Source organism: Plectropomus leopardus, chromosome 12 (genome assembly GCF_008729295.1).
Source record: "Plectropomus leopardus isolate mb chromosome 12, YSFRI_Pleo_2.0, whole genome shotgun sequence".
Lineage (NCBI taxonomy): Eukaryota > Metazoa > Chordata > Actinopteri > Perciformes > Serranidae > Plectropomus > Plectropomus leopardus.
Genome location: NC_056474.1, coordinates 3,974,516 through 4,000,157, shown reverse-complemented (window position 1 = coordinate 4,000,157; position 25,642 = coordinate 3,974,516). Strand labels below are relative to the sequence as shown.

Genomic DNA, 25,642 nt, shown 5'->3' with positions numbered 1-25,642 from the left:
ATTGACATCAAGGAAAGTACAAAACTATTCTCTGCTGGATTCTGAAAGATGACTGAATCTGCAGTGGAGAGACTTTTTCTTCCCGCTGTCACCATCCATTAAAAAGAAGACACCGAGGACTACGGAAAAGGTTCTTCACTGATGTTAGAAGAAAGTATTTTTAATGCTAAACACTGACGGTAGTAAGGTGGACTTATACTAACTGGTTTCTGTAGAGATCCGGGGTTCAGGTTTGTTTATTGCTATTCTGTCAGTTGTTTTGATCAAGAATTTCTAAATCTTCACACCAAATTTTCCTCTTAGTGGAATAAAAAGGTCTTACTTAGGAGAAGAGAAGTCAGCTATTATTACTGGGGAAGCGACTAATGATCTTTCTTATACATTTTTATTTTATTATCCGAATAATAGACAATACATCCATCTATCCTCCTCCTGTCCAGTCACGATTGTGCTACAAACATCTGTCCTTGATTTGCTTGTTTTCTGTGAACAGTTAAAACCCAAGAAAGATTGAGTTTATAATGATCATTTCATAGAAAAGAAAACCAACAATTTAATAATCATATAATTTTCTGGACTTCAGCAGTGGACTTTTAGCACTACTCAATCTCTTTAAGGACTAAAATTGCATAATTTTGCACTTTATCCACCTTTAAAGGATACGGTTGACCATTTGTATGCCTTCATGACAGCAGTATCCATGGCCGGGTCTGTCCGTCTGTTTAATTTTTGTGAACGCAACATCTCAAGAACGAGTTGAGGGAAATTCTGCAAATTATATCAACTTGGACTCAATAATGTAGTAATTAGATTTTGGTGGTCAGAGGTCAGAGGTCAAGGTCATTGTGACCTAATTTGCCTTATTCTCATGCAAGTGATATCTCAAGACCTTGGTGGATTTTTTTTTTTCAAATTCAGCTTGGCTCCAGGACTATTTTTGTTGTCAAAGGTCAAAGTCATCTTGCATCTTTCTCGTGAATGAGATATTTCCAGAACACCTTGAGGGCATTCATTCAAGGTTAGCACACACGTTTACTTTGAGTCAAGGATGAACTGATTACAGTTTGGTGGCCTCACAAAACATTTTGTCAGTAATTCAAGAATTTATACGCAAACATGAAAGACTTTCACATTAATGTCTAATAGGTCAAAATTATGAAGTGAAACTTCAAATTCACTGTGACATCATAATGTTCTGCAAAACCATTTTCTGGCCGTTACTCAACGTCATAACAAAAGGGGAGACATTTGGTCAAAGACTGAATTGGTGACACTAATCTTCGGTGTACACCTTGAAACCTTGATTGTATGGATCCTCTGTGCTGCCGGTGGGAAGATGTGTGTAAAGCTTCCAGCCGAAGCAGTAAATCTAGTCAATTTTTTGTACTTTTTTTTACTATATTTACTATATATTTTTATACTATATTTATTACTCTGTGCCAAAAAGCTCCATTGTTGTCCTAAAAAACCTATTACAACACATCGAAAAGCCACACTGTTAGTCAGTTTAACATACACCGCCCTGCTGCGTCAAATTCTCACTAAATGTGTTTTCATCTACAACTGGAAATGGTTCTTTAAAAATTGGCAATTTGCTCCTGTTTTGGAATGGTTTATACAAAGTGCTCAGCTGCTTTAGGAAATTATGGAGCCCTTTTTCAAAATGAATTCCATATTTGTTTTGATGAGATTTTTGTCTCCCATGTGAACCAATGGGTTTGTGGCTGAGTCACACACCATGTAGGGACATCAGAAAGTACTGAGAAAAGGACTAATTATGTCTTTGTAGGATTTGTTGACAAAAGGAAAAATAACTCCAGCGTTATCTTATGACTGCAGTGGTGATTGCTGCCTGTTAATGACATTCTTGGTTTTCATCAAGAGCCACCAAAGTGCAAAATTGCCATTGCGTCAATTTAAAACATTATTAAAACAACTCACACCAGGGATTTCTCCCCATTATTTAAATGGGAGTCTGATTAGAAGAGTAAAAATGGTAATTTTTCTGCAGAGGAGGGAAACAGAAATAAAGGAGGATGGAAGTGGGAGAGAGAAGTGGGTTGAGAACATGAAGATGAAACAAGTCTGAAAGCTCAGACACCAGTGAAGCCTCGCATTAGCATTTCCCTCAGGCATCATCCCCACCTTTTTTGTGAAGCACCGCTGCAGAACACTGCTTTAACTTTTCCACCGGTTGTTATAGTCGGGGAGGTTTGGATAGATAATCCCACATAAAGTAAAACTCCTCCATCCCAATTTATAATTAAAGCAGTTTTGGGAACATAAAAAACGTATATAGTGTTTTTCCTGAGCAGATAAAGCATACTCTTATTCATTTTAATGAGAGATGTCATTAAGGGCTTGTAATTCTTTTTAATTAAATCATTGGTTATAATTCTACCTCTGTGTTGTTCAGCGAGTATTTGATGACTGGCAACGTCTTCGGAGAGGCAAAATCCGCAAACTTTATAATACATCAAGAGCCGTTGTTCATATTCATAAGTGACCTGATTTAACTAAACAATGCATGCAGCAGCCACCAGTGAAGAACTCAGCCTAGTCGTCAGAAGAAAATGTTGGCATTTTACATTTCTGCAAACCAAAGATATGTTGCATTTTTGTGAGTTTCTTATGAATCACATCAGCTTTGCAGGACATGCTGATGTGCAATGGGATGGTGGTTGGTAAAGCACCTGTAGGTGAAATGCTTTACAAGCTGCAGACCCCTGTTTGAAACCAACAAACAACAAAACCATTTTTTACGAAGACATCATGTTTCCAGAATGGATATGTCCACAACAAGTAGTTATTACAGAGACATGATATGAAAAAGGTTGTTTGTTTTACGTAAACATCACTGCATTTCCAGCAGGGACAGTGTCATCAAAAGTGTTTTTTTTTTTCTTTTTTGCTCTGAGACATCACTGCTTATTCAGGCATGATAGTCCCAAGAAAAGCAGTAGAGTTTAAAAGAGAAATTTCTAGCAAAAATAGTGCCACAAAAAGCCGTTGATTTTTTACCATTATAGCCACATTTCTAACAAGGATATTTCCCCAAAAAGTGGTTGTTTTTGACAGAGACATGGCTTTTCTTTTACAGAAAGTTTTGCATTTCCAGCCGGATAGTGCCACAAAAAGCACCGTGATGCTGTGTTTCCAGTGAGGATTGTGCCATCAAAACTAAGAGGTTTTGCCACATGTTGACCACAGTGCTGTGACAAATGTGTAACATATCCTTGATTTGCTAAAATTCACAATGGCAAGATTTATTTTGGTGATCTTAATTGAAGGAATAAAATTTAATAGATTTGCTGTATTTGTTAGGTTGTGGGGTTTTCTTTCGATTTAAATGTGAGCACTTATCCAATTAAAGCACTGTGACTTTTTCTTATATTTTCTTTTCACTCCCCAAACCTCATTCCTTGAAGATGGTCTGATACTTTCTCTCATCAGCATTTCACAGGGCCGTTAGGTGGGCAATAAGTAACTGCGAGCTCTTCTTTTTCTCCACTAGTATGACAGATAGCCTTCTGAAGCTGCAGCGTCAGCATCAGTGAAGGAGGTTTGGAAAAGAGCGACAGCAGGAGACCAAGGCTTGATGAAGGGACTTTAACTTTTCATTTATAATTGAGGCGCCCTCATGCTGAGTCAGGGAGTCTTCAGTGTTTTCAAGGTCAGCATCATGTCTGATGTGCCCAGAAAGAAAACCTGTCCTCACAAAACTCATCTGGCAGGCAGGAGTCAGTTTATGTGGTGCAAAAACTACCTGCTCGACCACATGATGAGTCATTGGGAGTAAATAAAATATCCAGTTTTTACTTTTCACATTGACCACAACAGACTGTTGAAGTAGTGAAGACATTGGACTACATAATTTAGTCCTTTCAGTTGTTTTTTGTATAGCACTATAGATAATTCAAAACTGAGTTTTTTTATTATTCTTGACTAAACATTACAATAGAGAAGATTCTTTGAGCGCTAACATCCCTGAAACAGACACCATTTTGAGATTTTCATGCAGTATTAAGTCCAGTTTTTCTCAAATACTGCAGTGACGGTACTGTTTTAACAACAAAAAAAAGCTTTGCTCATTACCCTTAACAAGAGGCATAGTCCACTTAAATTAATATAAATGGGCTATTTAGGATCACTCTACTCTTGCAGTGAATTTGGGCATTAAGTTTTCTTATTACCTTGTTGGACTATGACGCTTTGCAGTAAGGGACACATTGTTTTTAAAGCTGTATTTATCAATGTTTAATATTAATAATGGATGAAATGACTTTGTAATGTGAAACTTGGATTCACAGAACATCATCACCCAAACCTGCAGTTCCCTTCAGCACTACTGAGCAATTTAGCATCTTCCAGCTCATTGTTTTGGATTTTTTGCCCTGTTACTCTGATGTTTTGGTTCCGTCTCCTTGTTCTCATTTACGTCATTTTCAGCTGCAGCAGTTTTCAGAGATTAAACTCAGATAAGACAGAACACAAGCAGAAATGGTCTGCAATTGTTATTATTTACAAAAGATATAATTTGTTCTGTCAACGTCAGGATGTGATGGTAACGGTAGCTGTAGTCTTTGCGGTGTGTTTACATGCAACTTTTTGTCCGAACAACAGGCAATGTGATGCACTGCAAAAGTCGGCCTTTGTCGCCACTAATTCTTTGATGTAAGTTTGGTGTGTCAGGGCCTTTAAGAATTTTCATTGTATTCTATCTGAATTATAATGATTTATTGTTATTTAGAAGACAGGGTATTCAAACTTCATATATAACATTTTGCTTCTGACGACCAGCAGGCGGGACAGTAAAAGGTTTAAGAGAGATCTGAGGATAACGTTGATGTTTCGAGGTAACAGCTACAGTAGGCACATGCATGAAGATAACAGCTGCTCAGTCTTTAACAGAGACAGTCTAAAGTTACACCAGAAGAAACTGATGCTGTGATAAAAATTGTAAACCATTAATTGCTCTGATGAATCCCTCCTACAACCCTCTGAAGGTTATACTCAGGAAAAAAATCATAAATGTTTTGGCTAATTGGTAGAAAGTCTGCACAGGAGACACATGTGAGTCGAGGTGACAGTTGTTTTATACGCAGTTGACATGTTTTCCCCCAATTATCTGCTCCTGGTTAGAGAAAGCTCCTGGTCAAACTAGACGTCTGCTTATTAACAGACAAACTGGTGTTAGTACAGATCAGTGGGAAATCGTCATGCTGGCTTTCATGGAAAGAAGTTTGAACACTAATAAATAAAGCCATGTGAAAGAAAAAATCTTGTAAAGATGGTATCTTAAGTGTTTTTCTTTAGTAGTAGTGAAGTGAGCAGTGAGTAATGGAGACTCTATGTGTCCCAGGTTTCTAATTAACCTTTGCCTTCCTGTCCAGTCCTCAATTAGCAGGCTGAGCCACACCGCCTCACTGTCACAGCATACTAATTAATTGCAAAAACACACTCACACTCTGCCTCCTGCAGAAGTAAATGAGCACCTTTACTCCTCTGCTGCACCTGAACAGAACTTTGGAGCACTACTGTTTGTGTATTTTAATTTTTAAACATTTGACATTTATATCAGTACATCTTTTGAGCGAAGATGGAGAAATCTGCCCAAAATAGCTGAGTGAGAGTCACTACATTTACACTAAACAAAAATTTTAACACATCATATTTTTTATCTATTTATTAATATCTATTTTTTTCTGCTTTTTAGCATCATTCATTACTTTTGCTCCCATGTTTTACAGGTTTAACCCTTTGGTACCTGGACAGACATCAGTTTTCTTGTGCTTTTTAAGATGCCTTTCACAGGTATTTCAATTTTTAAACCCAGAACAAATTGGTTTGGTTTCTTTCAAAAGCATGGGAAAAGGCAGTGAGATGTCCTGCAAATTGCAAGAATTAGTAGATTTAGGAAAAAAGTAATAAAAGCTGGGAGAAAAGTCCATTCATCTATATTGATAATTATCGTAATTATAGATTTAAAATTATGTTACAGAATTATTATTATTTCTTAAGCACTTTTTTCAAATCATATCCTTTTTTATAAACTGCTTTTGTTTATAAGCATTGCTGATACGTATATGTTACGTTATATATCACACTAGAGGCTGACACTGTTGTGTTAAACATCGTGCCTCTTTTGCTTCCGCGATGCTGGCATGCTGTCTAAAATCACAAACTAGAGTGGCATGATGCTGCCGTTGTTTGGTTCTGTGTAAAAATGCAAAGGGGGCATAAAGATGGGACTTATTCTATTGGAAACACTGTTTTAATGACAAAATAAAAACTGAAACAGGAGGGTAAAAACCATCAAACCTGCCAAAGACAATACATATTTTAAAACATGCACATAATGGGTAAATTTATAAATAGTCCATTATAGTCCCATTAGTAGTATGTAATAAAACATACACTGCTAATGGAACAACAATTTTAAGGTTGAATTTTCACCATAATATCTAAAAAATATGCTAGATTACAATTATGAAGACTTAACTTAAAATAATTTTAAACACCTTTTTTGATGGTGAAGTTATTTCATATTTTCCACTGTGCCTGTTCTTTTCGTACAGTACAGTAATCAGCGACTTCTTTTCTGGTGTTGAAACAAGTTGAAACGAGCAATGAAATTCTATTTTATATCTTGAGCTAAAACTTTTTTAAAATTACTTCATTAACTTTCCCTCTGTCATCTGTGAGCCTCTGAGAACAGAACATCTGTCGTTTCCTCTCCAGCGACGCTCCTGAACGCAGCTTTTTCATCAGAGCTACAACAGTCGGAGTTTAGTTCACTTGAAACGCGTCAGAGCAGCAGATCAGCTGGTTGTTATTATTCCCTCCTTCTCTCTGTATATAAACTAACAGCCAGCCCAGCAGTCAGCAGCTGCTCATTATTATCCTGCTGCTGTCTGTGTGTGTGTCTGCTTTCAGCATTCTCTAATGAGGTAGGCTCCACCAAATTGTGTGTGTGTGTGTGTGTGTGTGTGTGTATGTGTGTGTGTGTGTGCGTGTGTGTGTGTGTGTGTGTTTGTGTGTGTGTAATTGCACGTACCCATCATGAAGATGACCTTTGGTTTCTTCTGTTCTGTACAATAACCTATCAGAGGAAAGAAAATCAGAGTTTAATATGTGATACGATTAACACACACACGCAGCATACTGTGCACGCACATGCACGTGATTCACATGCACTCACAGAAAGTACACCCCTCATTTTTTACCGATTTAACCACCAGTCTGTTAACAAGCTGTTTTGTAAATGATAAACTAATTATTGTTATAACTAGATTCTCACTTTAACAGTTGAACTGATAAATCAGTGCATGTTAATGAGCCTCTGAACATAACTCTTTGAACGCTGAAGAGGAAAGAAACGACACCGAAAATTAGCAAGAAATTAGTAAAAAGTACAAGAAAAATACCTAAAAAAATTGGTTAAAAAAAAAAAGTAAGTTCAAAAATACAAAACAAAAAACAAGGAAACAACCTGGAAAAGGTGCTTAAAAATTATAAAAATGTTGCAAATGTTAAAAATTTTATTCAATTTTATTCATGTATCATTTTAGCAATTGCATTTGTAAGTTTGAATGACTTAATCGGTTTAACTTTATGAGCGTGTTCACGAACAACAGTGACGTTTAATTTGGTCTCATATAAATTGTTAATATTGTTATATTGTTTAATAACCTTGTTAACTGAATCACTGAGGAAAATGATGCCAAACATTAACATCTTTAAACACGGTCACAAACAGAAGCAATTTTATAATTAGCATAAAATAAAAACAGCAGTGGAAACAACAACAATTATGTCCGTAATTCATTAATAACATTTAATTATTTTGGGTCTAAAATGAAGCGATTACAGAGAAGTGACTCAAGCCTCTTCAGTTTCCGTGTGATTTCCTTGTTAATCTACAGTGTTTGCTTTTCGAAAAACACTGTATTTTACTTTTACTGTACTAAAATAACATGTATAAAATAAATGAACACAAACATCAGAGTTTAATTTGGAGACAAGTGAGGAGAAGAGTGAAGAGTTTGCCGATGCACCGTAAAATCTGACAAGTTGACTTTAATTTAAAAAAATCTAGGAAACTAACTGCCTTGAAAAATATTAATAAATAGTCTTAAATTAGTCTTATTTTATGTTAACTTTACATCTGGTTGTTGAGTTTGTGGTTGTCTTTACTTAACTTTGTGAAGTTGTTGCAGCTTAAAAATGACAGTTTTGATTAAATCTATCTGTCTGAGTTTAAGCGACTTATTTAAACCAGGTTTACTGTGCTGTATTTCTATATTCTGCTATTTGCAAACAAGTTAATCCTAGTTATGTTTACTTCACAAAATTAAGTAAACATAACTAAATTTTGAGAACGCTCAACAATGAGATCAAAGTCAACGTAAATTTACTTACATTTTTCAAGGCAATTTCTTAGATTTCTTTTTTAAAAGTAAAAAATCAAATCATCAGATTTTACAACATGTATTTCACAAATATGTAATAGTTATTCTTGATGGCACTTGTCAATGTGTCAGCTGACATGCAGTTTAATGCAGTGCTCTCCTTTAATCAGACAGCTGTCCTCCTCCTCCTCCTCCTCCTCCTCCTCCTCTGCCTGTACCAGGGCGATGCTAACGTAGCGACAGCTAGCTGACGAGATAAACATCAGGTCCAACTGGCGACAGTGAATCAACAGACGAGCCCTTCTCCCCTTTCATTACACAATCAATACTGTTAATGCAGAGCCATGCTGATGCAAACACACACACACACACACACACACACAAACACACACGTAGACACATGGCTGCAGGGAGAAGTTCATTCAGCAGTCTGGTGAATAACAGTTACATGACTCACGTGGCATTTACGGAGATGGAACTGTGTGTGTGTGTGTGTGTGTGTGTGTGTGTGTGTGTGTGTGTGTGTGTGTGTGTGTGTGTGTGTGTGTGTGTGTGTGTGTGTGTGTGTGTGTGTGTGTGTGTGATGAAATACTGAATGGAATCGGCTGCTTCTTTATGAAAGAAGGCAGATGGAGATAAATATGAAGCTGCTAATTAAAGCCTTGGTTGATGGAGGACAGGGAGCGTGTTTATGTGTCCGTCCTTTGTTTATACAGACAATCAAAATCAATTCCTTCCAATCACTCACTCTCTGTGCTTCCTTCAGCGTACCCGATTTCCTCCTCCTCCAGGACCTGCAAAGACAGAGACATTTGTTTGATGTAATGCATGTTCTTACTTCTCAAGTGCATCTTTTTTAATTCTTATTATTCAATATGTTGTGTTTTATTTGAACACTATTTACGCATCTTTTTAATGTCATTTTTCTCTTGTTTGGAAAATGTTTTAATGTATATAATGTCCTCTGTTTTATATATACTGCCTTATTTAAGTAATTTCTCCAGCACCTGGTCCGAGAAAAACAGCATTTCTTTCAGCTGTATAGTGTGTAAATAGATGACTGACAGTAAAGCTGACATGACTTGACTGGACTTGTGGGGGCAGCAGGCCGAGCAAAGCACTCCAGATATTGTTTTTTTAGAGCCATACCAATACTGATTATTAGTACTTAGTGAGACAGAATACCAATATTTGGAACCGATATGCATGGACAATAAAAATATTTGTCAAAATTTCAAATAAAACAAACTTCAAAACAAAACTTGGTTTAAATGCCTTTAGCAAATGTTTGATCAAAACCGAAACTTTCAACATCATGTGCAACAAGTTCCCTGTGACTTTGATTTATAAAGTTTACTGAAAATTTAAATAAAAAAATTAATGAATAAAAATAGCTCAACATAATAGTTTCTCTCATGCTGACACTTTCTTTGCATGTATTGCAGGCTGCCTGCCCCGGTGTTGGTTGAGTGTAATACGCACACTTTTTTTATTAATTAATTTAATCATTAAAACAAAACGCAGATGCAGATAATTGGCAAAATTACAGGTATTGGCCCCAACAATTGGTTGATAATCTGTCAACCTTCAGACGTCCCTCTTCCCAGCAACACTTTCCAGCCCCTCCTGGGGGACCCTGAGGCGTTTCCAGACCAGATAAGATGTAAAATCCCCCTGATGTGTTCTGGGTCTACCATGGGGCCTCCTGTTAGTTGGATGCACCCTGAACTCCTCCGAGCTCCCTCCTGATGTCTGAGCTCCTCACCCTATCTCTAAGTCTGAGCCCAGCCACTGCACGGAGGAGACCGATTTTGGCTGCTTGTATTGGTGATTTCATTCTTTCGGTCACTACCCGGAGCTCTTGACCATGGGTGTGCCCTGGGACGAAGATAAATCCAGAGATTTGCCTTCCAGCTCAGCTCTTTCTTCACTGCAACAGTCTGTCACAGCGCCTGCTTCACTGGTGACGCCGCCTGCATCCCATGCTTTATTTTACTCGTACTTGTGAGCAACACCACAAGATACTTGAACTCCTTTGTTTGGGGTAGTAACTCTCTCCCATCCCAGCGGGGACAATTCAACATTTTCTGTGTTTTTTCATTTAAAAGGACAAACTTTACCTCATTCCTGTTCCTAAATTGTGAGGATTTTTAGATTTTCTTCTCTTTCTATCCTTGGATTTTGGACTGTTAGTCTGACAGAGGGACTTTTTTTTGCCTTTATTACACAGTATAGCTAAAAACAGACAGGAGAGGGGAAGAAAGGGGGTACGACATGCAGCAAAGCGCCACACAGGTCAGAATCAAACCCTGTGACGCTCATAAAAAACAAAATGGACGTAGCTACGTAGATATCAGCCGTTGATTTGTGAAGTCCTGTTTTGAAGCCTTGAGTCTGGCATTTTGGTTGTTGCCAGCTTGGTTTTTTGGAGCCAGAAGTGACCATATGGATCTGACTGAAGAGCTGAGGGCGCAATCAGCAGACAGCCTGTCACTCAAAGCAGCCAGCTCTTAATCATGCTTAACTTCAATGAATATTTAAATTAGCTATAGAGACTAAATCCGTTTTTGTACCAGGCTGTAAACATATTTACTTCTGCTGTAAAATTGGGCGTTCCAACACAGGGATCTATGGGGATTTTCTCGCTTCTTGAGCCAGCTTTAAGTGGCCGTTCAAAGTTTTTGGCACATTCGTGTTGGCTTCATTTTTCAGCCTGGGCTGTTGCCGCTTGGGGCCAAGACTCAGCTTACATGGGGAGCTACCTGGGCACGTCATAGTAGAGAGATTTTAAAATGTAATTATGATAATTAGAAATGCAGTTTTACCCCAGCTTTTTTTCCTCTATTTTACTGTTTCTTTTTTTAAAATAATTTTCTAAATTTACTTATTTCTTGCAATTTGTGGATTATTTCTTACAACGTTGCTGATTGACTTATTTCTCATGCTTTTAAAAGAAATCACACTAATTTGTTCAGTTAAAAAGTTAAAATAAAAGGCAGCACACGGAAAAGTGATGTCGACCATGGTTTCAAAGGGTTAATAAGATTTGCCAGATAAGAAATAAAACTATTAAAATTTTACAGTGCCAGTATGAGTGTCATGAGTCAAAAGAAAAATAGTCTAAAAGTGGTGAACGAACATTAATAAGTTTAATGCATTAAGCAATTTGAGGACATGAATGACTGAATAAAAGTAGCAAAAATAATGATGTTGAATGTGTGATTCAATGATATGAATGAATGATTTCTAATTTGATTTGATACAATTAGAGGGAACAATTTATCAAGTATTTCCCTAATGGACTCCGCAGTAGGTGCCATCTCATTTATGTTCAAATCAGGCAGAGAGGGTTCGAAATTAAAATGTTAATGGATCTTTGAAAAGCCAGACAGATACTGATCAGTCATGTCAGCACCAAGATGTGGGAGTACGGAGAGAAAGTCAAAACACATAGCTGTTGTTGTCGTGTTTCTCCAGTGCAAACTTAGACAAAGCCGCATCATCTAACACAAACTTACAAGCTCACGATGTTTGTTGGCAATGGAAACTTTTCAAATCGTGCAGCACATTTACAAAATCTGACTAGGATCTGACTAAATGAAACAGGCATCTATTGTTTCTACCGAGTTTCTCAGGCATTAAAATAATAAGAAATCATGTGCTTCATCATCTCCATGTTTCCTTTCACTTCCCACCAAAAAAACCTTTCAGTGTGTGAAAACTCAGCATCCAACTTTATATTTGAGAAGAAAAACATCTGATGTGCACATAAATGTATCATAGAAATGCATGTTGCTCGTCTCATTTTCAAACTGTACCCAAGAGATTTAACTAAATTGTTTTTGCATTTTATGGAGCAACAAAACATTAATACCCCAATACATTAGATGCAAGAGGGCAAAAACAATATCGAGGAAGGCGCCTGCACACTTAATAGATAATAGATGCTCCGACAAAACAAAGCAAAACAGACGTTTGGTCTTTCTCAGATATAAAACAAAAACATGGATGCTTCGTGCACAGTTTCCCCCCGGCACCATAGAGGATCTATAAAATCAGCACTGTGTCAAGATTAGTGTCACCAATTTGGTATCTGACTAAATGTTTTCCCTTCTGTTCCTGAGTTATGATGTTGAGTGATGACCAGAAAAGTGTTTTGGATAAACAATGTTATTACTAACAAATGTTATGTACTTTGGTCATAATCAGCATATGAATTCTTGGATTATGGCCAAAAACATGTTTTGTGAGATCATGCTGACCTTGACTTTGTACCTTTGGTCACCCAATTTTATTAAGTTCATTCTCAAATCCAAGTGGATGTTTGTGCCAAATTTGAAGAAATTCCCTCAAGGTGTTCTTGGGATATCACATTCACAAGAAGGAGCAAGAGGAGGTTAGAGTGACCTTGACCTTTGACCATAACACATTTTAATCAGTTTATTCTTTAGTCAGAGGGGACATTTGTGCCAAATTTGAAGAAATTCCCTCAAGGTGTTCTTGGGATATCACATTCACAAGAAGGAGCAGGAGGAGGTTAGAGTGACCTTGACCTTTGACCATAACACATTTTAATCAGTTTATTCTTTAGTCAGAGGGGACATTTGTGCCAAATTTGAGGGAATTCTCTCAACACCTTCTTGAGATATCAGGTTCATGACAATAAGAGACACAAGGTTACAATGACTGTGATCATTGACCACCAAATCTAATCAGTTCATTGTTGAATCTAAGTGGACGTTCGTGTCAAATTTGAAGAAATTCATTCAATGAGTTCTTGAGGTATTACATTTGTGAGAAAGAGATGGCTGCAAGGTCATGGAGGCCTTGACTTTTGACCACCAAATTAAATCATTTCATTCTTGAGTCCGAGTGGATGTTTGTGCTAAATCTGAGGAAATTCCCTGTGGGTGATTATGAAATATGGCATTTACATGAATAAGACAGAAGAGGGTGTGGTTGCCTTGGCTTTTAGCTATGACCACCAAAATCTAATCAGTTTATTGGAGAGTCTGAGTGTAAGTTTGTACCAAATTAAAAGAAATGTATTCAAGGTTTTCTCGAGATATCACATTCTTAAAAAAAAGAGGCAGATGCAAGGTCACGGTGACCTGGACCTTTGACCACCTAATCTAATCAGTTCATCGTTGAGTCCAAGTGGACGTTTGTGTCAAATTTGAGGAAATCCCTTCAAGGTGCTTTTAAATATTGCATTAACATAAATAGGACAGAAGAAGTTGCAGTTACCTATGACCACTAAAATATAGTTTATTGTTGAGTCAAAGTGGATGTTTGTGCCAAATCTAAATAAAATATTTACACTACAACTGCATGCAGACTTCAGGTGATGTGCGTGCCTCATCCTTGTGTAGACCATTGACCTATATGTTGGTGCAAACTTTGCCAAACATACAAATAAACAGGCTAAAAAATATATGCTTTGTAACAACATAGATGTTTTAACCAAAGAATTATTCATCATCATTCATTCAAGCTGCAATTTCACCTTTGACCACAATTTGGGCTGCAATGGCAGAATGCGGCTGTCTGTGTTTTCATCCAGACAGAGGAAAAAGCAAGTCAGTGTTATTTATGAAATATTTTTATAGGAAACGGGCACAGGCTGTGAGTGAATGAGACAGAGGACTTTGTCAGTCTCCACCTATTGTAATTCTCAATGCCCATGTGCAATTTCAGATTGATTGGGAGAAATTTGGTTGCAGACAGACACAGACAGACTTGGTTTTAAACAGTAGGATTCCCTCAAGGTGTTCTTTACATATCGAGTTCACTAGAATGAGATGAATGAAAACGACAGTGACCTTGACCCTTAACCTCCAAAATTTAATCAGTTCATTGTTGTTCATTGTCCGACTGGAAGTTTGAAATTTTGAAAAAATTCCCTCAAGGTCTTGAGATATTGTGTTCACGAGAATGAGACGAATGCGAGCACATTGCTGGCGTGTCAGTACTCTCAGTGCTGGCTGAAGCGATGCTGTGTGAACTCCTCGTTGCCCATGCAATGAAGTTGACTTGTTTTTGTCTTCTATAAAGCAATTTGCATGATAGAGACAGCGGGGCTGTCAGTGAACGTCAGCGAAACGTCCGCTCGGCATCATCTAAAGACTAAATCTAAATCCCTCCTTTGACATTTCCATCTATTAGCTGCTCTTGACCTCCCATTGCTCTGACTGACTTCTTTGTGATGTAGCCATGCGGCTGTTTGCAGAGGGCTCAGCATGAAGTGGAGCAGCAGTTACATTCAGAGGAGAACAGTGGAGACGCAGAATAAAGTGAGGCAGAGCTCTCAGAGTGTTAAATAAATGCCGTCAGTGTGGGGGAGTGCTGGGTGCCAATGACGAGCCAGCTTGGCATGTGGGTACACCAACTGGTCGGATGACTCAGAGAGAGAAATAGAAAAAAGCGCACGCACAGCACGCATTGCTTACACGTGATGGAGACGATATGTATGTAAACACACATACACAAACACTCTGTGAAAAAATGCTGTTTTCCTGATTCCTGGGAAGTTGATGTTAGCAATGAGTGATGGCATGTGATATACACAGAGACACATGTAGGTCATAAACACACACACTCTCCCACGACAAACATCCAAAAACCTACATCTCTGTTAGCAGCTCTGTGATGCTGTAGTGCTCGTTACACACAAAATTATTGAACGAATAGAAAGACAGATATCTAAAAACCTTTGAATTAACCGTACATTAAATAACCAAATGATTTTTTTCCCACTAATCTGGTGAACTAAAATATATTGAAATATCAAATGGTCAAACATTACGACCAGAGATGTTACTGAGAGCCCATTCGAAATTCTTGAAAAATAAAATTATGAAAATCAGCAAATCTGCACGTTTTTGCATGAAAAATTACAGATATGCAAATAGTTTCCTTACAAGTAGTTTTCTGCTAATTTAATTATTGATTAATCAACAAATTTCATTTCAGCTGTAAACATATAGACTGAGTAGTTTCATTTATTAAAAAACATTTTAGAAGCTCTTCCTATATTTTGTATTAAAATAAATAACCCTTCCAGCTCCCTTACATTAATGATAGCAGTGACGATGACAAAAATGTGGTTTTCTCATCTCTTTTCATGCCTAACTTTAATGCATCATAACTTATTTCCAAGAATACCTTCAAGAGATTACAACAAAGTTGTTGTGGAGACTGAAATCGTCGTGTCTAAAGCCCCCTCCTGTTGTTTGGCCAAAAAGCCTGCTGACCTCTAATGGAGCAGGACGACGACGTTGTTAAAATCTTCATTTCGGCTAACGATTCCTCCCGTCAGAGTCTGCTGGTGAGTCACCTGTATGAGCCAATCAAATGAGCCGCAGCTGTCACCCTCAAGTCATTATTTCCAAACCTCAGGACCACAATTTCAAACTGTCATGTCTGTCGAAATGAGCGCAGGGAGGCTCTGATGGGCTGAAGAGAGCTCGTCATCACCATAACCGTCATTATTATCATGAAGAAAGCAGCTGCAATACACAAACTTCTGATGAGATGATGGCAGAACTGACCGTCTGCGGCTCTCAGACAGTACGGCCTAAAAAAGTTTATTTTGGCGGTGGGGTGTAACTAAGTACATTTAAACCTGTGCAAGTTGGCTTAATTAATTTCAAATATATTGGGAAGAAGGCAGTGAAATTACTCAAAAATTAGGAAAAAAAAGAAGAAAAAATTACAAATAAATTACTAAAATTTACCAAAAAAACCCCAACAAAAAACGGGATTGCATAAAAAACCAAAATCAAACATGGAAACTACTTGAAAAAAATAAATTATGCAAAATTATTTAAAATCTATAATTATGATAACTATTAAAATAGTTTTCTGTTATTTTTTTTTTACTTTCTAAATATCTTGTAACATTACTTGCCGAGTTGCTCATAGCCTTGTTTTCTATGTTTACGACAGAAATTAAATCAATCTGCTTGGGGTTCAAAAGTTTAAATACCTGTTAAATGCGTCTGAAAGCAGCCGAACAAAAGTGATGTCAGGCAAGGTTTCAAAGGGTTAAGTGCAATTTGACATTTTTGTACTTAACTTGAGTATTTCCATTTTATGCTACTTTCTACTTCTGCCACCTCAGTTCAGAGGCAAATTTTTGTATTTTTTACTCCACTACATGTATCTCACAGCTATATAGTCACTTAAAAACATCATCAAAAACCAAACAGACTCAGAAATTGAAGTCACGTCCACACTCGATGCTCTTTCATCACGAGTAAATATGAGGTGGTGAAAAGCAAGAAATAATTAGAAGAAAATGTCCATGAGATTTGACACCAGAGACCCAAAATAGCCACTCTGCCCTTCTGCTAATGGGCTCACTAACAAAATTCATCTCCGCCTCACAACTGAGGCCACAAATTTGGGATGACAAGGCTGCACGGTGTCTTCGTTCCACCTCACAGAAGAGAAGAGTGTGCTCGCCACAGGAAGTGCTGCACGCTTTCTTCAATGAGACGGCTGCCGGTTTTTGTCGTCGCTCTCCTTGTTATTATCGGCAGCACATTGTAATGACAGAGCGGATGTTATCGCGGCTCTGATTGTGTCTGGATAATAAGAGTAGGTGCCAGTGGTCGCTAATTATCAATCAGCCTCACTTTAAATCCACTTTTATGTGTAGTGACTAAGAGTGTTTTATGAGGAAACAGCCGGCCATGAAGCCCAGGAGACACCCAGCAGGATGTTGTTGTGAAAAAGCACCCGGCTGTGAGCGTAAATCTGTTTGTCACTGGACACTGTGACGGACTCTGTGGACAACAGACAACACGGATCAATACAGTATGAGAGGGAGAGCGGGGGCTTTTAAAGCCACAGTTGGAAACTTTTATAAAAATATATTTCCTCTGTTATTTGATAAAAGTGTCACCATGTCCACACAATATCGTATAACACAGATATTCTGTGAAAAGAAAACAATGTTTTTCCTTTTCTGTGGCATTTTCTTGCACCACGGCTGACGGAAAGCAATCAGTCAGAGCAGAGGAATCTCTAATGCAGCTGTCAATTGTATCAATCTGTAGGCGGGTTTCCATTAACCCTTAAATGCAATTGAAGTTGCAAATGTAAATGTAAACCTAATGGAAAAACATCAATTTTAAAAAAACAAAGACTTTTTTATGCTCACATGAGGTGGGTTTTCAGGCGGTTCGAAAAAGCAATATTTAGCAAAACTACAATGGAAACACTCTTTTGGCTTTTATAAGTCACATGATGCCGTGGCTGTGAACTTGTCGGTGGGAACTGGTTCCCTCAGGATGCAGCATGAGCTACAAGAACTGTTATTGCATCGCACAACTCTTTAAAAGTCGAGCGGATCATCCAAAAGTTTTGAATTCACAATTCCACTGAAATTGTGGACTATCAGCTCCACAATTTAAGCCCGGACTTTGTAGTTAAACTCTTCTGCCTCCACATTTGCTTTTTGGAAAGTAATAATCATACTCAATAATAAATAAAGTAATAATCTCAATAATCAATAAAGTAATAATCTTTTATTACAGATTAAAATTTCAAATCAGATCCACTCACGAGCAAAAAGACTGTTTTTTTTATGTGTAAACAAAAAATTTGTTGAAGTTTTTTCAAAGGCCGGATGATTCAGCGCGGTCCAGAGACGGAGAATGCTGTTGTGTAATGCTTGCGAGGATGCAGACGAGCATCATTCCTCCACACAATCCCGGCGCTGCAGAGAAGCGTCACCCTGACCTCTTGTCTCATTTCCCATCCTCCGAGTGTCTAGAAACAAATTGCTCAGCTCTCGCTACCTCCGTCTCTTCAGCTTTGTTCCACTTCATTTTTCTAACTGGAGGCTTTCTACTTTTCTTGGTGCCTGAGGTGCTTTAATGTTTTTCAGAACAAATCGTCTCTGTCAGAAGCACACCTCTTTACATTCATACAGCGCATCGATTTCACACACGGGAGCTGCTCCGTTTACTTTTGGCTGCTCAGCTTGTGGACAGTTTTTGGCTCGCAGTAATTCAGTGCAGGTTGAGTAAAATGCTTCTCGGACTGCAACATCTTTTTTTAATCTCCTTTTCTCCCTCTCCGACTTACATGCTTTTCACTGGGTGAGTTTGTAGTTAGAGGCGGCCCGAGATTGTTGATGGATGAACTCGCTGATGTTGGGATCAAACTTTAATGAAATGACGTTACAGTTAGAAACTATTAGTTGTGGGTGCTGTGGGACTGTGGCTGCACGCATGTTTAAACAGGAAAATAAGAGTAATTTAAATGTCTTCAGATTAATCTGACATTAAAGAAGTATTTCACTGCTGGAAAAATTCATAAAGCTGGGCTGTCTATGCAGTAGAAAGATGCAAATACTTATGAGGTTGTTGTAGTATGAGAAAACAGAGGAAAAGGGCTGTGGTATTTGCTTTTGCTGAGTGGGTTGAGAACCTACAACTACCAGAATGCACTGCACCACACCAGATTAATAAATGCCCCCAAAGGTGGGTAAATGTAGGATCTCAAGTCACAGTTAAACAGTACACTAAAATATGTTTCTGAAAACATTTAAAGGAAAAGAAAACAGCAATGCTGTAACAAAATCTTGGTCGATACTATTTAAACTCTGTATTTAAAGTCTCCATTTTTACAATACAGGAAACAGTATGGTGCCTGCTTCCTGTTTGAAAACTCAAACAGTGCACTGAAATGTTTCTGAATAAATTTTAAGCGAAAAATAGGCATCTCAGTAACAGAATTTGGTTTATATTCTGTCAGTTCTGCCTGGTTTTGCCATTTGATGGGATTTTGGTCTGTTTGAGAAAGAGAGAAGCGAGTCTCTGTTTTAATCTGCTTGTTGTTGAGGTTCAGTAATTACAGGATGGCTTCTCTCAGTTGTAATCACTGAGTGCATCTACTTTGTTCCTCTAACTCTTCAGCCGAATCCTCCGCAGCACCACTAGTGACTGCCCTCCTTCAAAACCTGTCATGCTGGAAAATCTTCAGAGCACTTCTTACGTATTCTTTTTGTTGTGGGAATATTAAAATGCAGAAGTAAAATGTGTAGTTGAAGTTACAGCCCAAGAGTGAAATGTGCCATCTGACAGATTTGAGAGATGAGCAGGGAGATCAGGGCCGGTGGAGGGAAGTTTTCACAGTTCATTTATGCTACCCACTTTTTTTTAAAATTTGAAACTGAAAAGTATGGAGCACATTATTAAACCTTAATGCTTTAAAGAATCATGCATGATCCTTTAAAGGTTTGTCAAGTCCTTTTACATATTCTTTAATCTGATCTATTTTTTAACTCTATTTAGTAAAGTTCTTGTATTGCTTACAGTATTTTAAGACAAAATTAAACAGGGTTGTTTACCTCTTATTTTTGGAAGAAGCAAAAAAAAAAAAAGTGCCCAGAAAAGTAGAGATGGCAATGTGACACCGAAGACAGAACTGTTTGGAAACGTTTGGTCACTTCCAACTTCACGCGATCGGTACCAAACCCGGACAGATTAAGTCTCCGGTAATGAATGAAACCATTAAAATGTTCTACAAACTAACTGCAGCATAAGAACAATGTCATTAGGTCACATAGCTAATAATGATATGAAATAGTCACCATATCCTACAAGAACTAAATCAACAGCAGTTTGATTTGATTTGCATGACACTTACTGATGTGGGCTTTTGGGCCGGGGAAGAGGGAGCTCATAACAAAAACAATGATAAATGGGTGCAATGAAAGCTTCTACCAGTAGATGCCAATGCAGAGTGAACAGGTTTTAAATCGTTTCAAAGCAGTGGTTTAAAAGTATTGAAACGTTTCAAAGTTTCGAATTTGCCCACTGTACCGAAAAATGTCTCCATTTCAAAACCTGAGCCAAAACACATAGCACACTGACGGCAGGTATCAAAAAATTCAAAAGGAAAATCTAATCTTACCTCATCGTACTTGCAAGCAGCGTCTGCCAGGCTGCTGGTTTCACCCAGTAGACTGAGATCCAATTCACTGGGACCTGAAGACAAACCACACAAAACAATCATCCAACTGTGAGTTTACTGTTAATTCACTTTAAATGACTCATTTTTCAAAGCAAATGGCATGAGTGTCAGTCATTTCAATTTCAACTTTTTAAATAAAGATTTGTAGACACTTTAAACGACCTTTGGACCTGTTCTTGAGAATAAATGTGTTTTTAAATGTCTCACTCAGACAACATTGATCTTCAGTTGTTTTCCAGGCAGTTTAGTTGATGCTGTCATTTGTGCCACAGTTCAGCAGTCAGTCAGTCCCTGACAAGATTGAAACTAACGACTATTTAAACTCTTTCTAAACATTGATTCAAAAATAATTATTGGGGCAGTTAAAGCCTTTACTTGTCAGTGACAGCAAAGAAAAGAAAGAACTTCTCAAAATGCTTTTCAGATGAAAATATGTACAAAAGGATAATCAAAAAATAGGGAAAAAGAAAAAAACACACTAGAATTACCGTCTTACGGTTATTTGCCTCCCTGAAGCAGTCAAGTTGCACAGTTTACAGTCACATCTGTTTGACGTTTAAGGGCCAGGAAAGTGCTTTTGAAAACACTATGATGTCACAGTGAGGCTGGCATCACCTTGTTATTTATCCTCAAAGACATATGTGTGAATTTTGAGGTTTCGGGGACCTTTGATCTTTAACCACCAGAATCTTAGAAGTTCATCCCAGTCCCAGTGGACGTTTGTGCCAAATTTGAGAGTGTTTACACAAGTCCTTCTTGAGATTTTGGATTTATGAGAAGGCCACAGTGACCTCGACCTTTGACCACCAAAATCGAATTAGTTGACACCAAGTGAACGTTTGTGCCAAATGTGAAATAATTCCCTTGAGGCATTCTTGAGAAATCACGTTCACAAGAATAAGACAAATTAAGTAACAGTAACCTTGACCTTTGACCTATGGCCACCAAAATCTAATCACTTCATTGTTTAGTCCAAGTGGATGTTTGTGCCACATTCAAAGAAATTTCCTCCAGGCATTCTCGATTGTGCCCACATGCAAATAGGCAACCCAAAAACACAAAGTCTTCAGCCAAGGTTATTTCCAGCATGGAGGGACAAAAAGTTTGAGAATAAAAAAAGTTATAGATATTTGTACTGTTTTCTGTGATGGCCAAATCCCTACACAATTGATATGTCTGTATAAGTTGCACGATCTCTTTACGTTAGAGCTCAGTTTCATGTGCACCCCTACAGCATGCAACAAACTTCCAGATGTAAACATGCAGATGCACATGCACATCTGCACTTTGAGGAAAATAGCCTAAGCTGAGGCCAATTTTGGCTGCGCAAACACCGTAACCAGCACTGAACCTCAACTTCCTGTTATCCGAAGGCTGCAGAGGGTGATGCTATGATAAACTGTAACACGTGGCATTTTCCTCCCCTTCCTTGGTGAAACTGGGTCGGGAATAACACTTCCCCTTGGCAGTTTTTTCCCCCTGCATGCCAGAGCTCCCGAGGAGAGAACTGGGTTAGATTGCAGCTTCAAACGTTCAGGCAGATTCCAGTGAGACAGCAGCTGTGCATTTCTTACATGCATTATGCTAAAAAGTGTCAGTTTGTGTCAAATTTACTGGGAAACCAGACCTGTGTCCTCGCTGCAGACTTAGTCAGCAACATGTCAGAGTACAGAGGGGCTGAGCTATGACAGGTGTGACAGTGCGGAAGTTTTTGTTTTGCTGTGGAGGCCAGTGATGTCAGGTGGCTGAGGCTGCAGTCGTCAGCGACATCTAAGTTTGGTCAACATAATTACAGACTGAGGATGAGGAGGCCGCAGGAGTGAGGCAGCAGTTTCCTCTCTCCTGGGGAAAACACAGTCAAAGCAGCAGACGGACGAGGAAGCAATTTTTCTGAAGAGTTTGTCTCAACTACTGCTACTCTATTTTTAAATCTTAGTTGATTTATTTGTTCCCTGAAGCTTTTCTTTATACTTTATACTCTAAATCAGAGGAGGGATGCAATTTCACCTGATCAATAAGACAGGGCTGTGCAGGCCCCCAGCTGGCAGGGAACGTTCCCACAACATTGGCTGATGTTACTGACGAGTTGCAATAATAGAAATAGAAAACACTTTAATCTAATGTTCAAAGAACATCTTAAGGATTTTTAAAAATAATTTTAAATAATGTTCCTGTAATGTTAAATGCTAACAAGGACGTAATGTTATAACTGCAGCATTCTGCTCCAATCTCATTATCCGCGGGTGTCTCCGAATGTCCGCTCCGCTCTCATTGTCCGACAGGTGATTCCAATCTCTTCTAGGACACTAAAATGTCTAGATCTGGACTTGATAGTGTCATTTATTAGCGTGCTTGCTGCCTACAGTAACCGCTGAACACCGGTGTAAGCGGCCGCCGTCTTCCCCCTCCCTCCCTCTGCTCCATGTGTGTGTGATGGGGACATGATGAGAGGACACGCTGGACACGGTTTGTGTGCAGTTGTAGTGAGTTTCCAGCTCAGTTATGCTGAAAGAATAAACTGATATCTGATGTTTGATTCCTTCCAACAACAAGCAGAACAACATGTAAATATGCAGAGATCACGACAAAGCCGTGACTTAGGGACTGTTCTGTAGCTGCTGCTTCCTGACATTTTGGGGAATGTTCCTCTCTATAGTTCCTCTATAACGCAAACAAGATATTATTTTCGGCATTATTTTTGTACAATTCATGTTGACATAAGAAGATAAGAGGGAAAAAAACCAAAATATAAAAATGTAATTGATTTTGCTCTTGAAGATGACTTTTGAAAATGTGATTTTCCCAGCTTTTTGTCTAAATTCATCTGTACTCACCACATCTCAGCCTCATCGGTTTATCAATATCGGTTGAATAATCATTATCGTGCATCACTGGTTATGATATCTTCATATCTCACTTAGCAGTCAAAGGGAACCTTTAAGATGGACAGAAATAATGATTTGATGTATATTGTGATATCTATCGATATCGACATATATGAAAAAAAAAAATTTCCATATCGCCCAGCCCTACTTCAAACAAAAACAAGAAAAACCCCAAAAAGCCTGCACAAAAGGGCACTTTGTACATCACGGGGCAAAGGGCACCCTCAGTCACCCGCCCTGCACGTGCCTGCTCTGAGAGGATGCAAAGCTGAAGCTAAAGCTTTCACATATGCGACTCACATGTCAGATTTTTCATGATGTGTATCTAAGACCCTAAAATAGACCTTTCAAATTGCACTTCATTCAGTGTGCTTTTCTGTATGTTCTTGGGTGACACAGCCGTTGTGCACTTCCATTACAGGGAACATATGCAGAGGAACATATTGATACATGTACATTGATGTAGATGTCACGCTGCTCTTAATTGCACCTCAAAGTGCAGCTGCATGAAGGTGGTGTGGTACAGTTCCTCACAGTCTATATTTCAGCCTCCTGTCATGAGATGCTGCTGTCAAGTGTGTCAGGTAGCTGTCAAGTAGCACGAGGCAATTACAATGTCAAGAATCGCTGGAATGTGAACATTTTGTGTCTGGTTTTTATCATCTGATGCACAGAGAGAAGCTGAAAACTGTTTTTAATCGATGGTTTGGCGTCAAATGTCATGTGATGATGTCCACTAACAGCTCTCTGTGGCTGCTCACTGTGCTCCTCTCATCAGAACAACACTTGATCTAAACAGATTTCCTCTTCTTGGACTATTTCGAGGTGCCATCTGTCGTCACGTGGTGATTCTGCTCCTCCTGACACAGACCTCAGTTTCTCCTTAGGGAATCTGTCGTGGCTGAACGGCTCTTCATGATAAAACCAACATTTCAGATTAGAATAAAACCATTGTTTTGGAATAAAACACACAACAAGAATAAAATGGCAATTTGTTTTGTTTGTCATTAATAGCCAAACTCAAGATGTGCTCTTCCCTACGCAGCCTCCTGCAGTGCTGCAACTGTGCACACAAAACAAGCCAACTCGAGTTTATTTATAAAGCCCAAAAGCCTTAAAGGGATTTTTAATCTGTGCAGTTTGAGAAGACCTCTGCTCTGTCCTGAGACCGTCAACGAGCACCGAAAAGACTTTTTAAAAATTGGGCAAAAAAGAGAAGCAAATAAGAAGTGATTCCTTTACCCCAATAAACTAATTCAAACGTGTCAAACAGTGTGCTTTATTCACCACATTAATATGAGAATGTAAGCCATGCTTTAATTTTGATTGACTTGCATTGAAGCTTCCACTATTCTGCACGTTGCTGTATGTGCCTTCTGAAGATTAGAAACAAAGGGGGATAAACTGTCTCCCTATTGTGAAACGTGCTTATTAAGAATAACATGCATTTCAATTTGCCAAATGTGCAACCTTTAAAAACTGAACTTTTTAAAAAACTTTCTATTTCCAACAATGTTTGACTCATATGCATATGCAGAAGTATTGATTTGTATCAGCTTAAAAATAAAGTATATCATGAATATATGGACAATATTTGCATGATACAACTACTAAGTAACTACAAAGTAAAGACATCCCCAGTTTCTTACAATCCATTTTATATTGCTTGAAAAAAACATTTTTTACCTAAACAACTGTCAAAAACCAAATTTTATTATTTCTTAATGTTACAATTGAACACGTCGTGATAATGTTTTAATGTGAAGGAGTCACGGTGATGGGACTGTCAAAGATCTGCATTTAGGTTTAATTTGACGTACAAGCGATATATGCGGATCAGTGATTGGATTTAAATGACATGACTCAATTTGAGATGTGTTGTATGTTATTGGACCCACGGGACTCCATAGCAGTATCGATGAGCTCAAATGTTAATGTTTTTTTTTTTAAGATTGTTTTTTGGGGATTTTTCCCTTTATTGATAGGACAGATGTAGAATGACAGGAAATGTGGGAGAGAGAGGGAGAATGACATGCAGCAGAGAGCCACAAGCTGGAATTGAACCTGGGCAGCTGCAAAGGCTGCAGCATATGGGGCGCACACTATAGCAGGTGAGCTAGAGGCCGCCCAAAATGTTGATGGTTTTGAAAAAAGTGGAGCTAAATCCTCAATAGAACCAGGTTTTGATCCCCATCCGCATTTTCTGGACGGGAGGGCAATATGTGACGGACCTGGACGGTGTAATTTCACTTTTGTACACTATGTAAAATTGGGTCAGACCCTGGCGCACTTCCTGGGGGCTTGCTCTGTTTGGGCTAATGGGCCCTTGAGGCCTGACAAACATGGAAGACCCCTGTG

At 38.4% G+C, this 25,642-nt stretch overlaps 1 protein-coding gene across 1 annotated transcript in view; it reads right to left on the bottom strand.

Annotated features, from left to right (window-relative positions):
- ak5 (adenylate kinase 5) overlaps positions 1-25,642 on the bottom strand; it is a 90,367-nt gene that overhangs the window by 18,343 nt on the left and 46,382 nt on the right. Inside the window, exons 8-10 of the mRNA XM_042496988.1 lie at positions 20,340-20,413; positions 9,160-9,205; positions 7,058-7,102 (exon numbers count right to left, since the gene is read on the bottom strand). Of these exons, the coding sequence (XP_042352922.1) occupies positions 7,058-7,102; positions 9,160-9,205; positions 20,340-20,413 (165 nt within the window). The remainder of the gene's footprint in view (positions 1-7,057; positions 7,103-9,159; positions 9,206-20,339; positions 20,414-25,642) is intronic.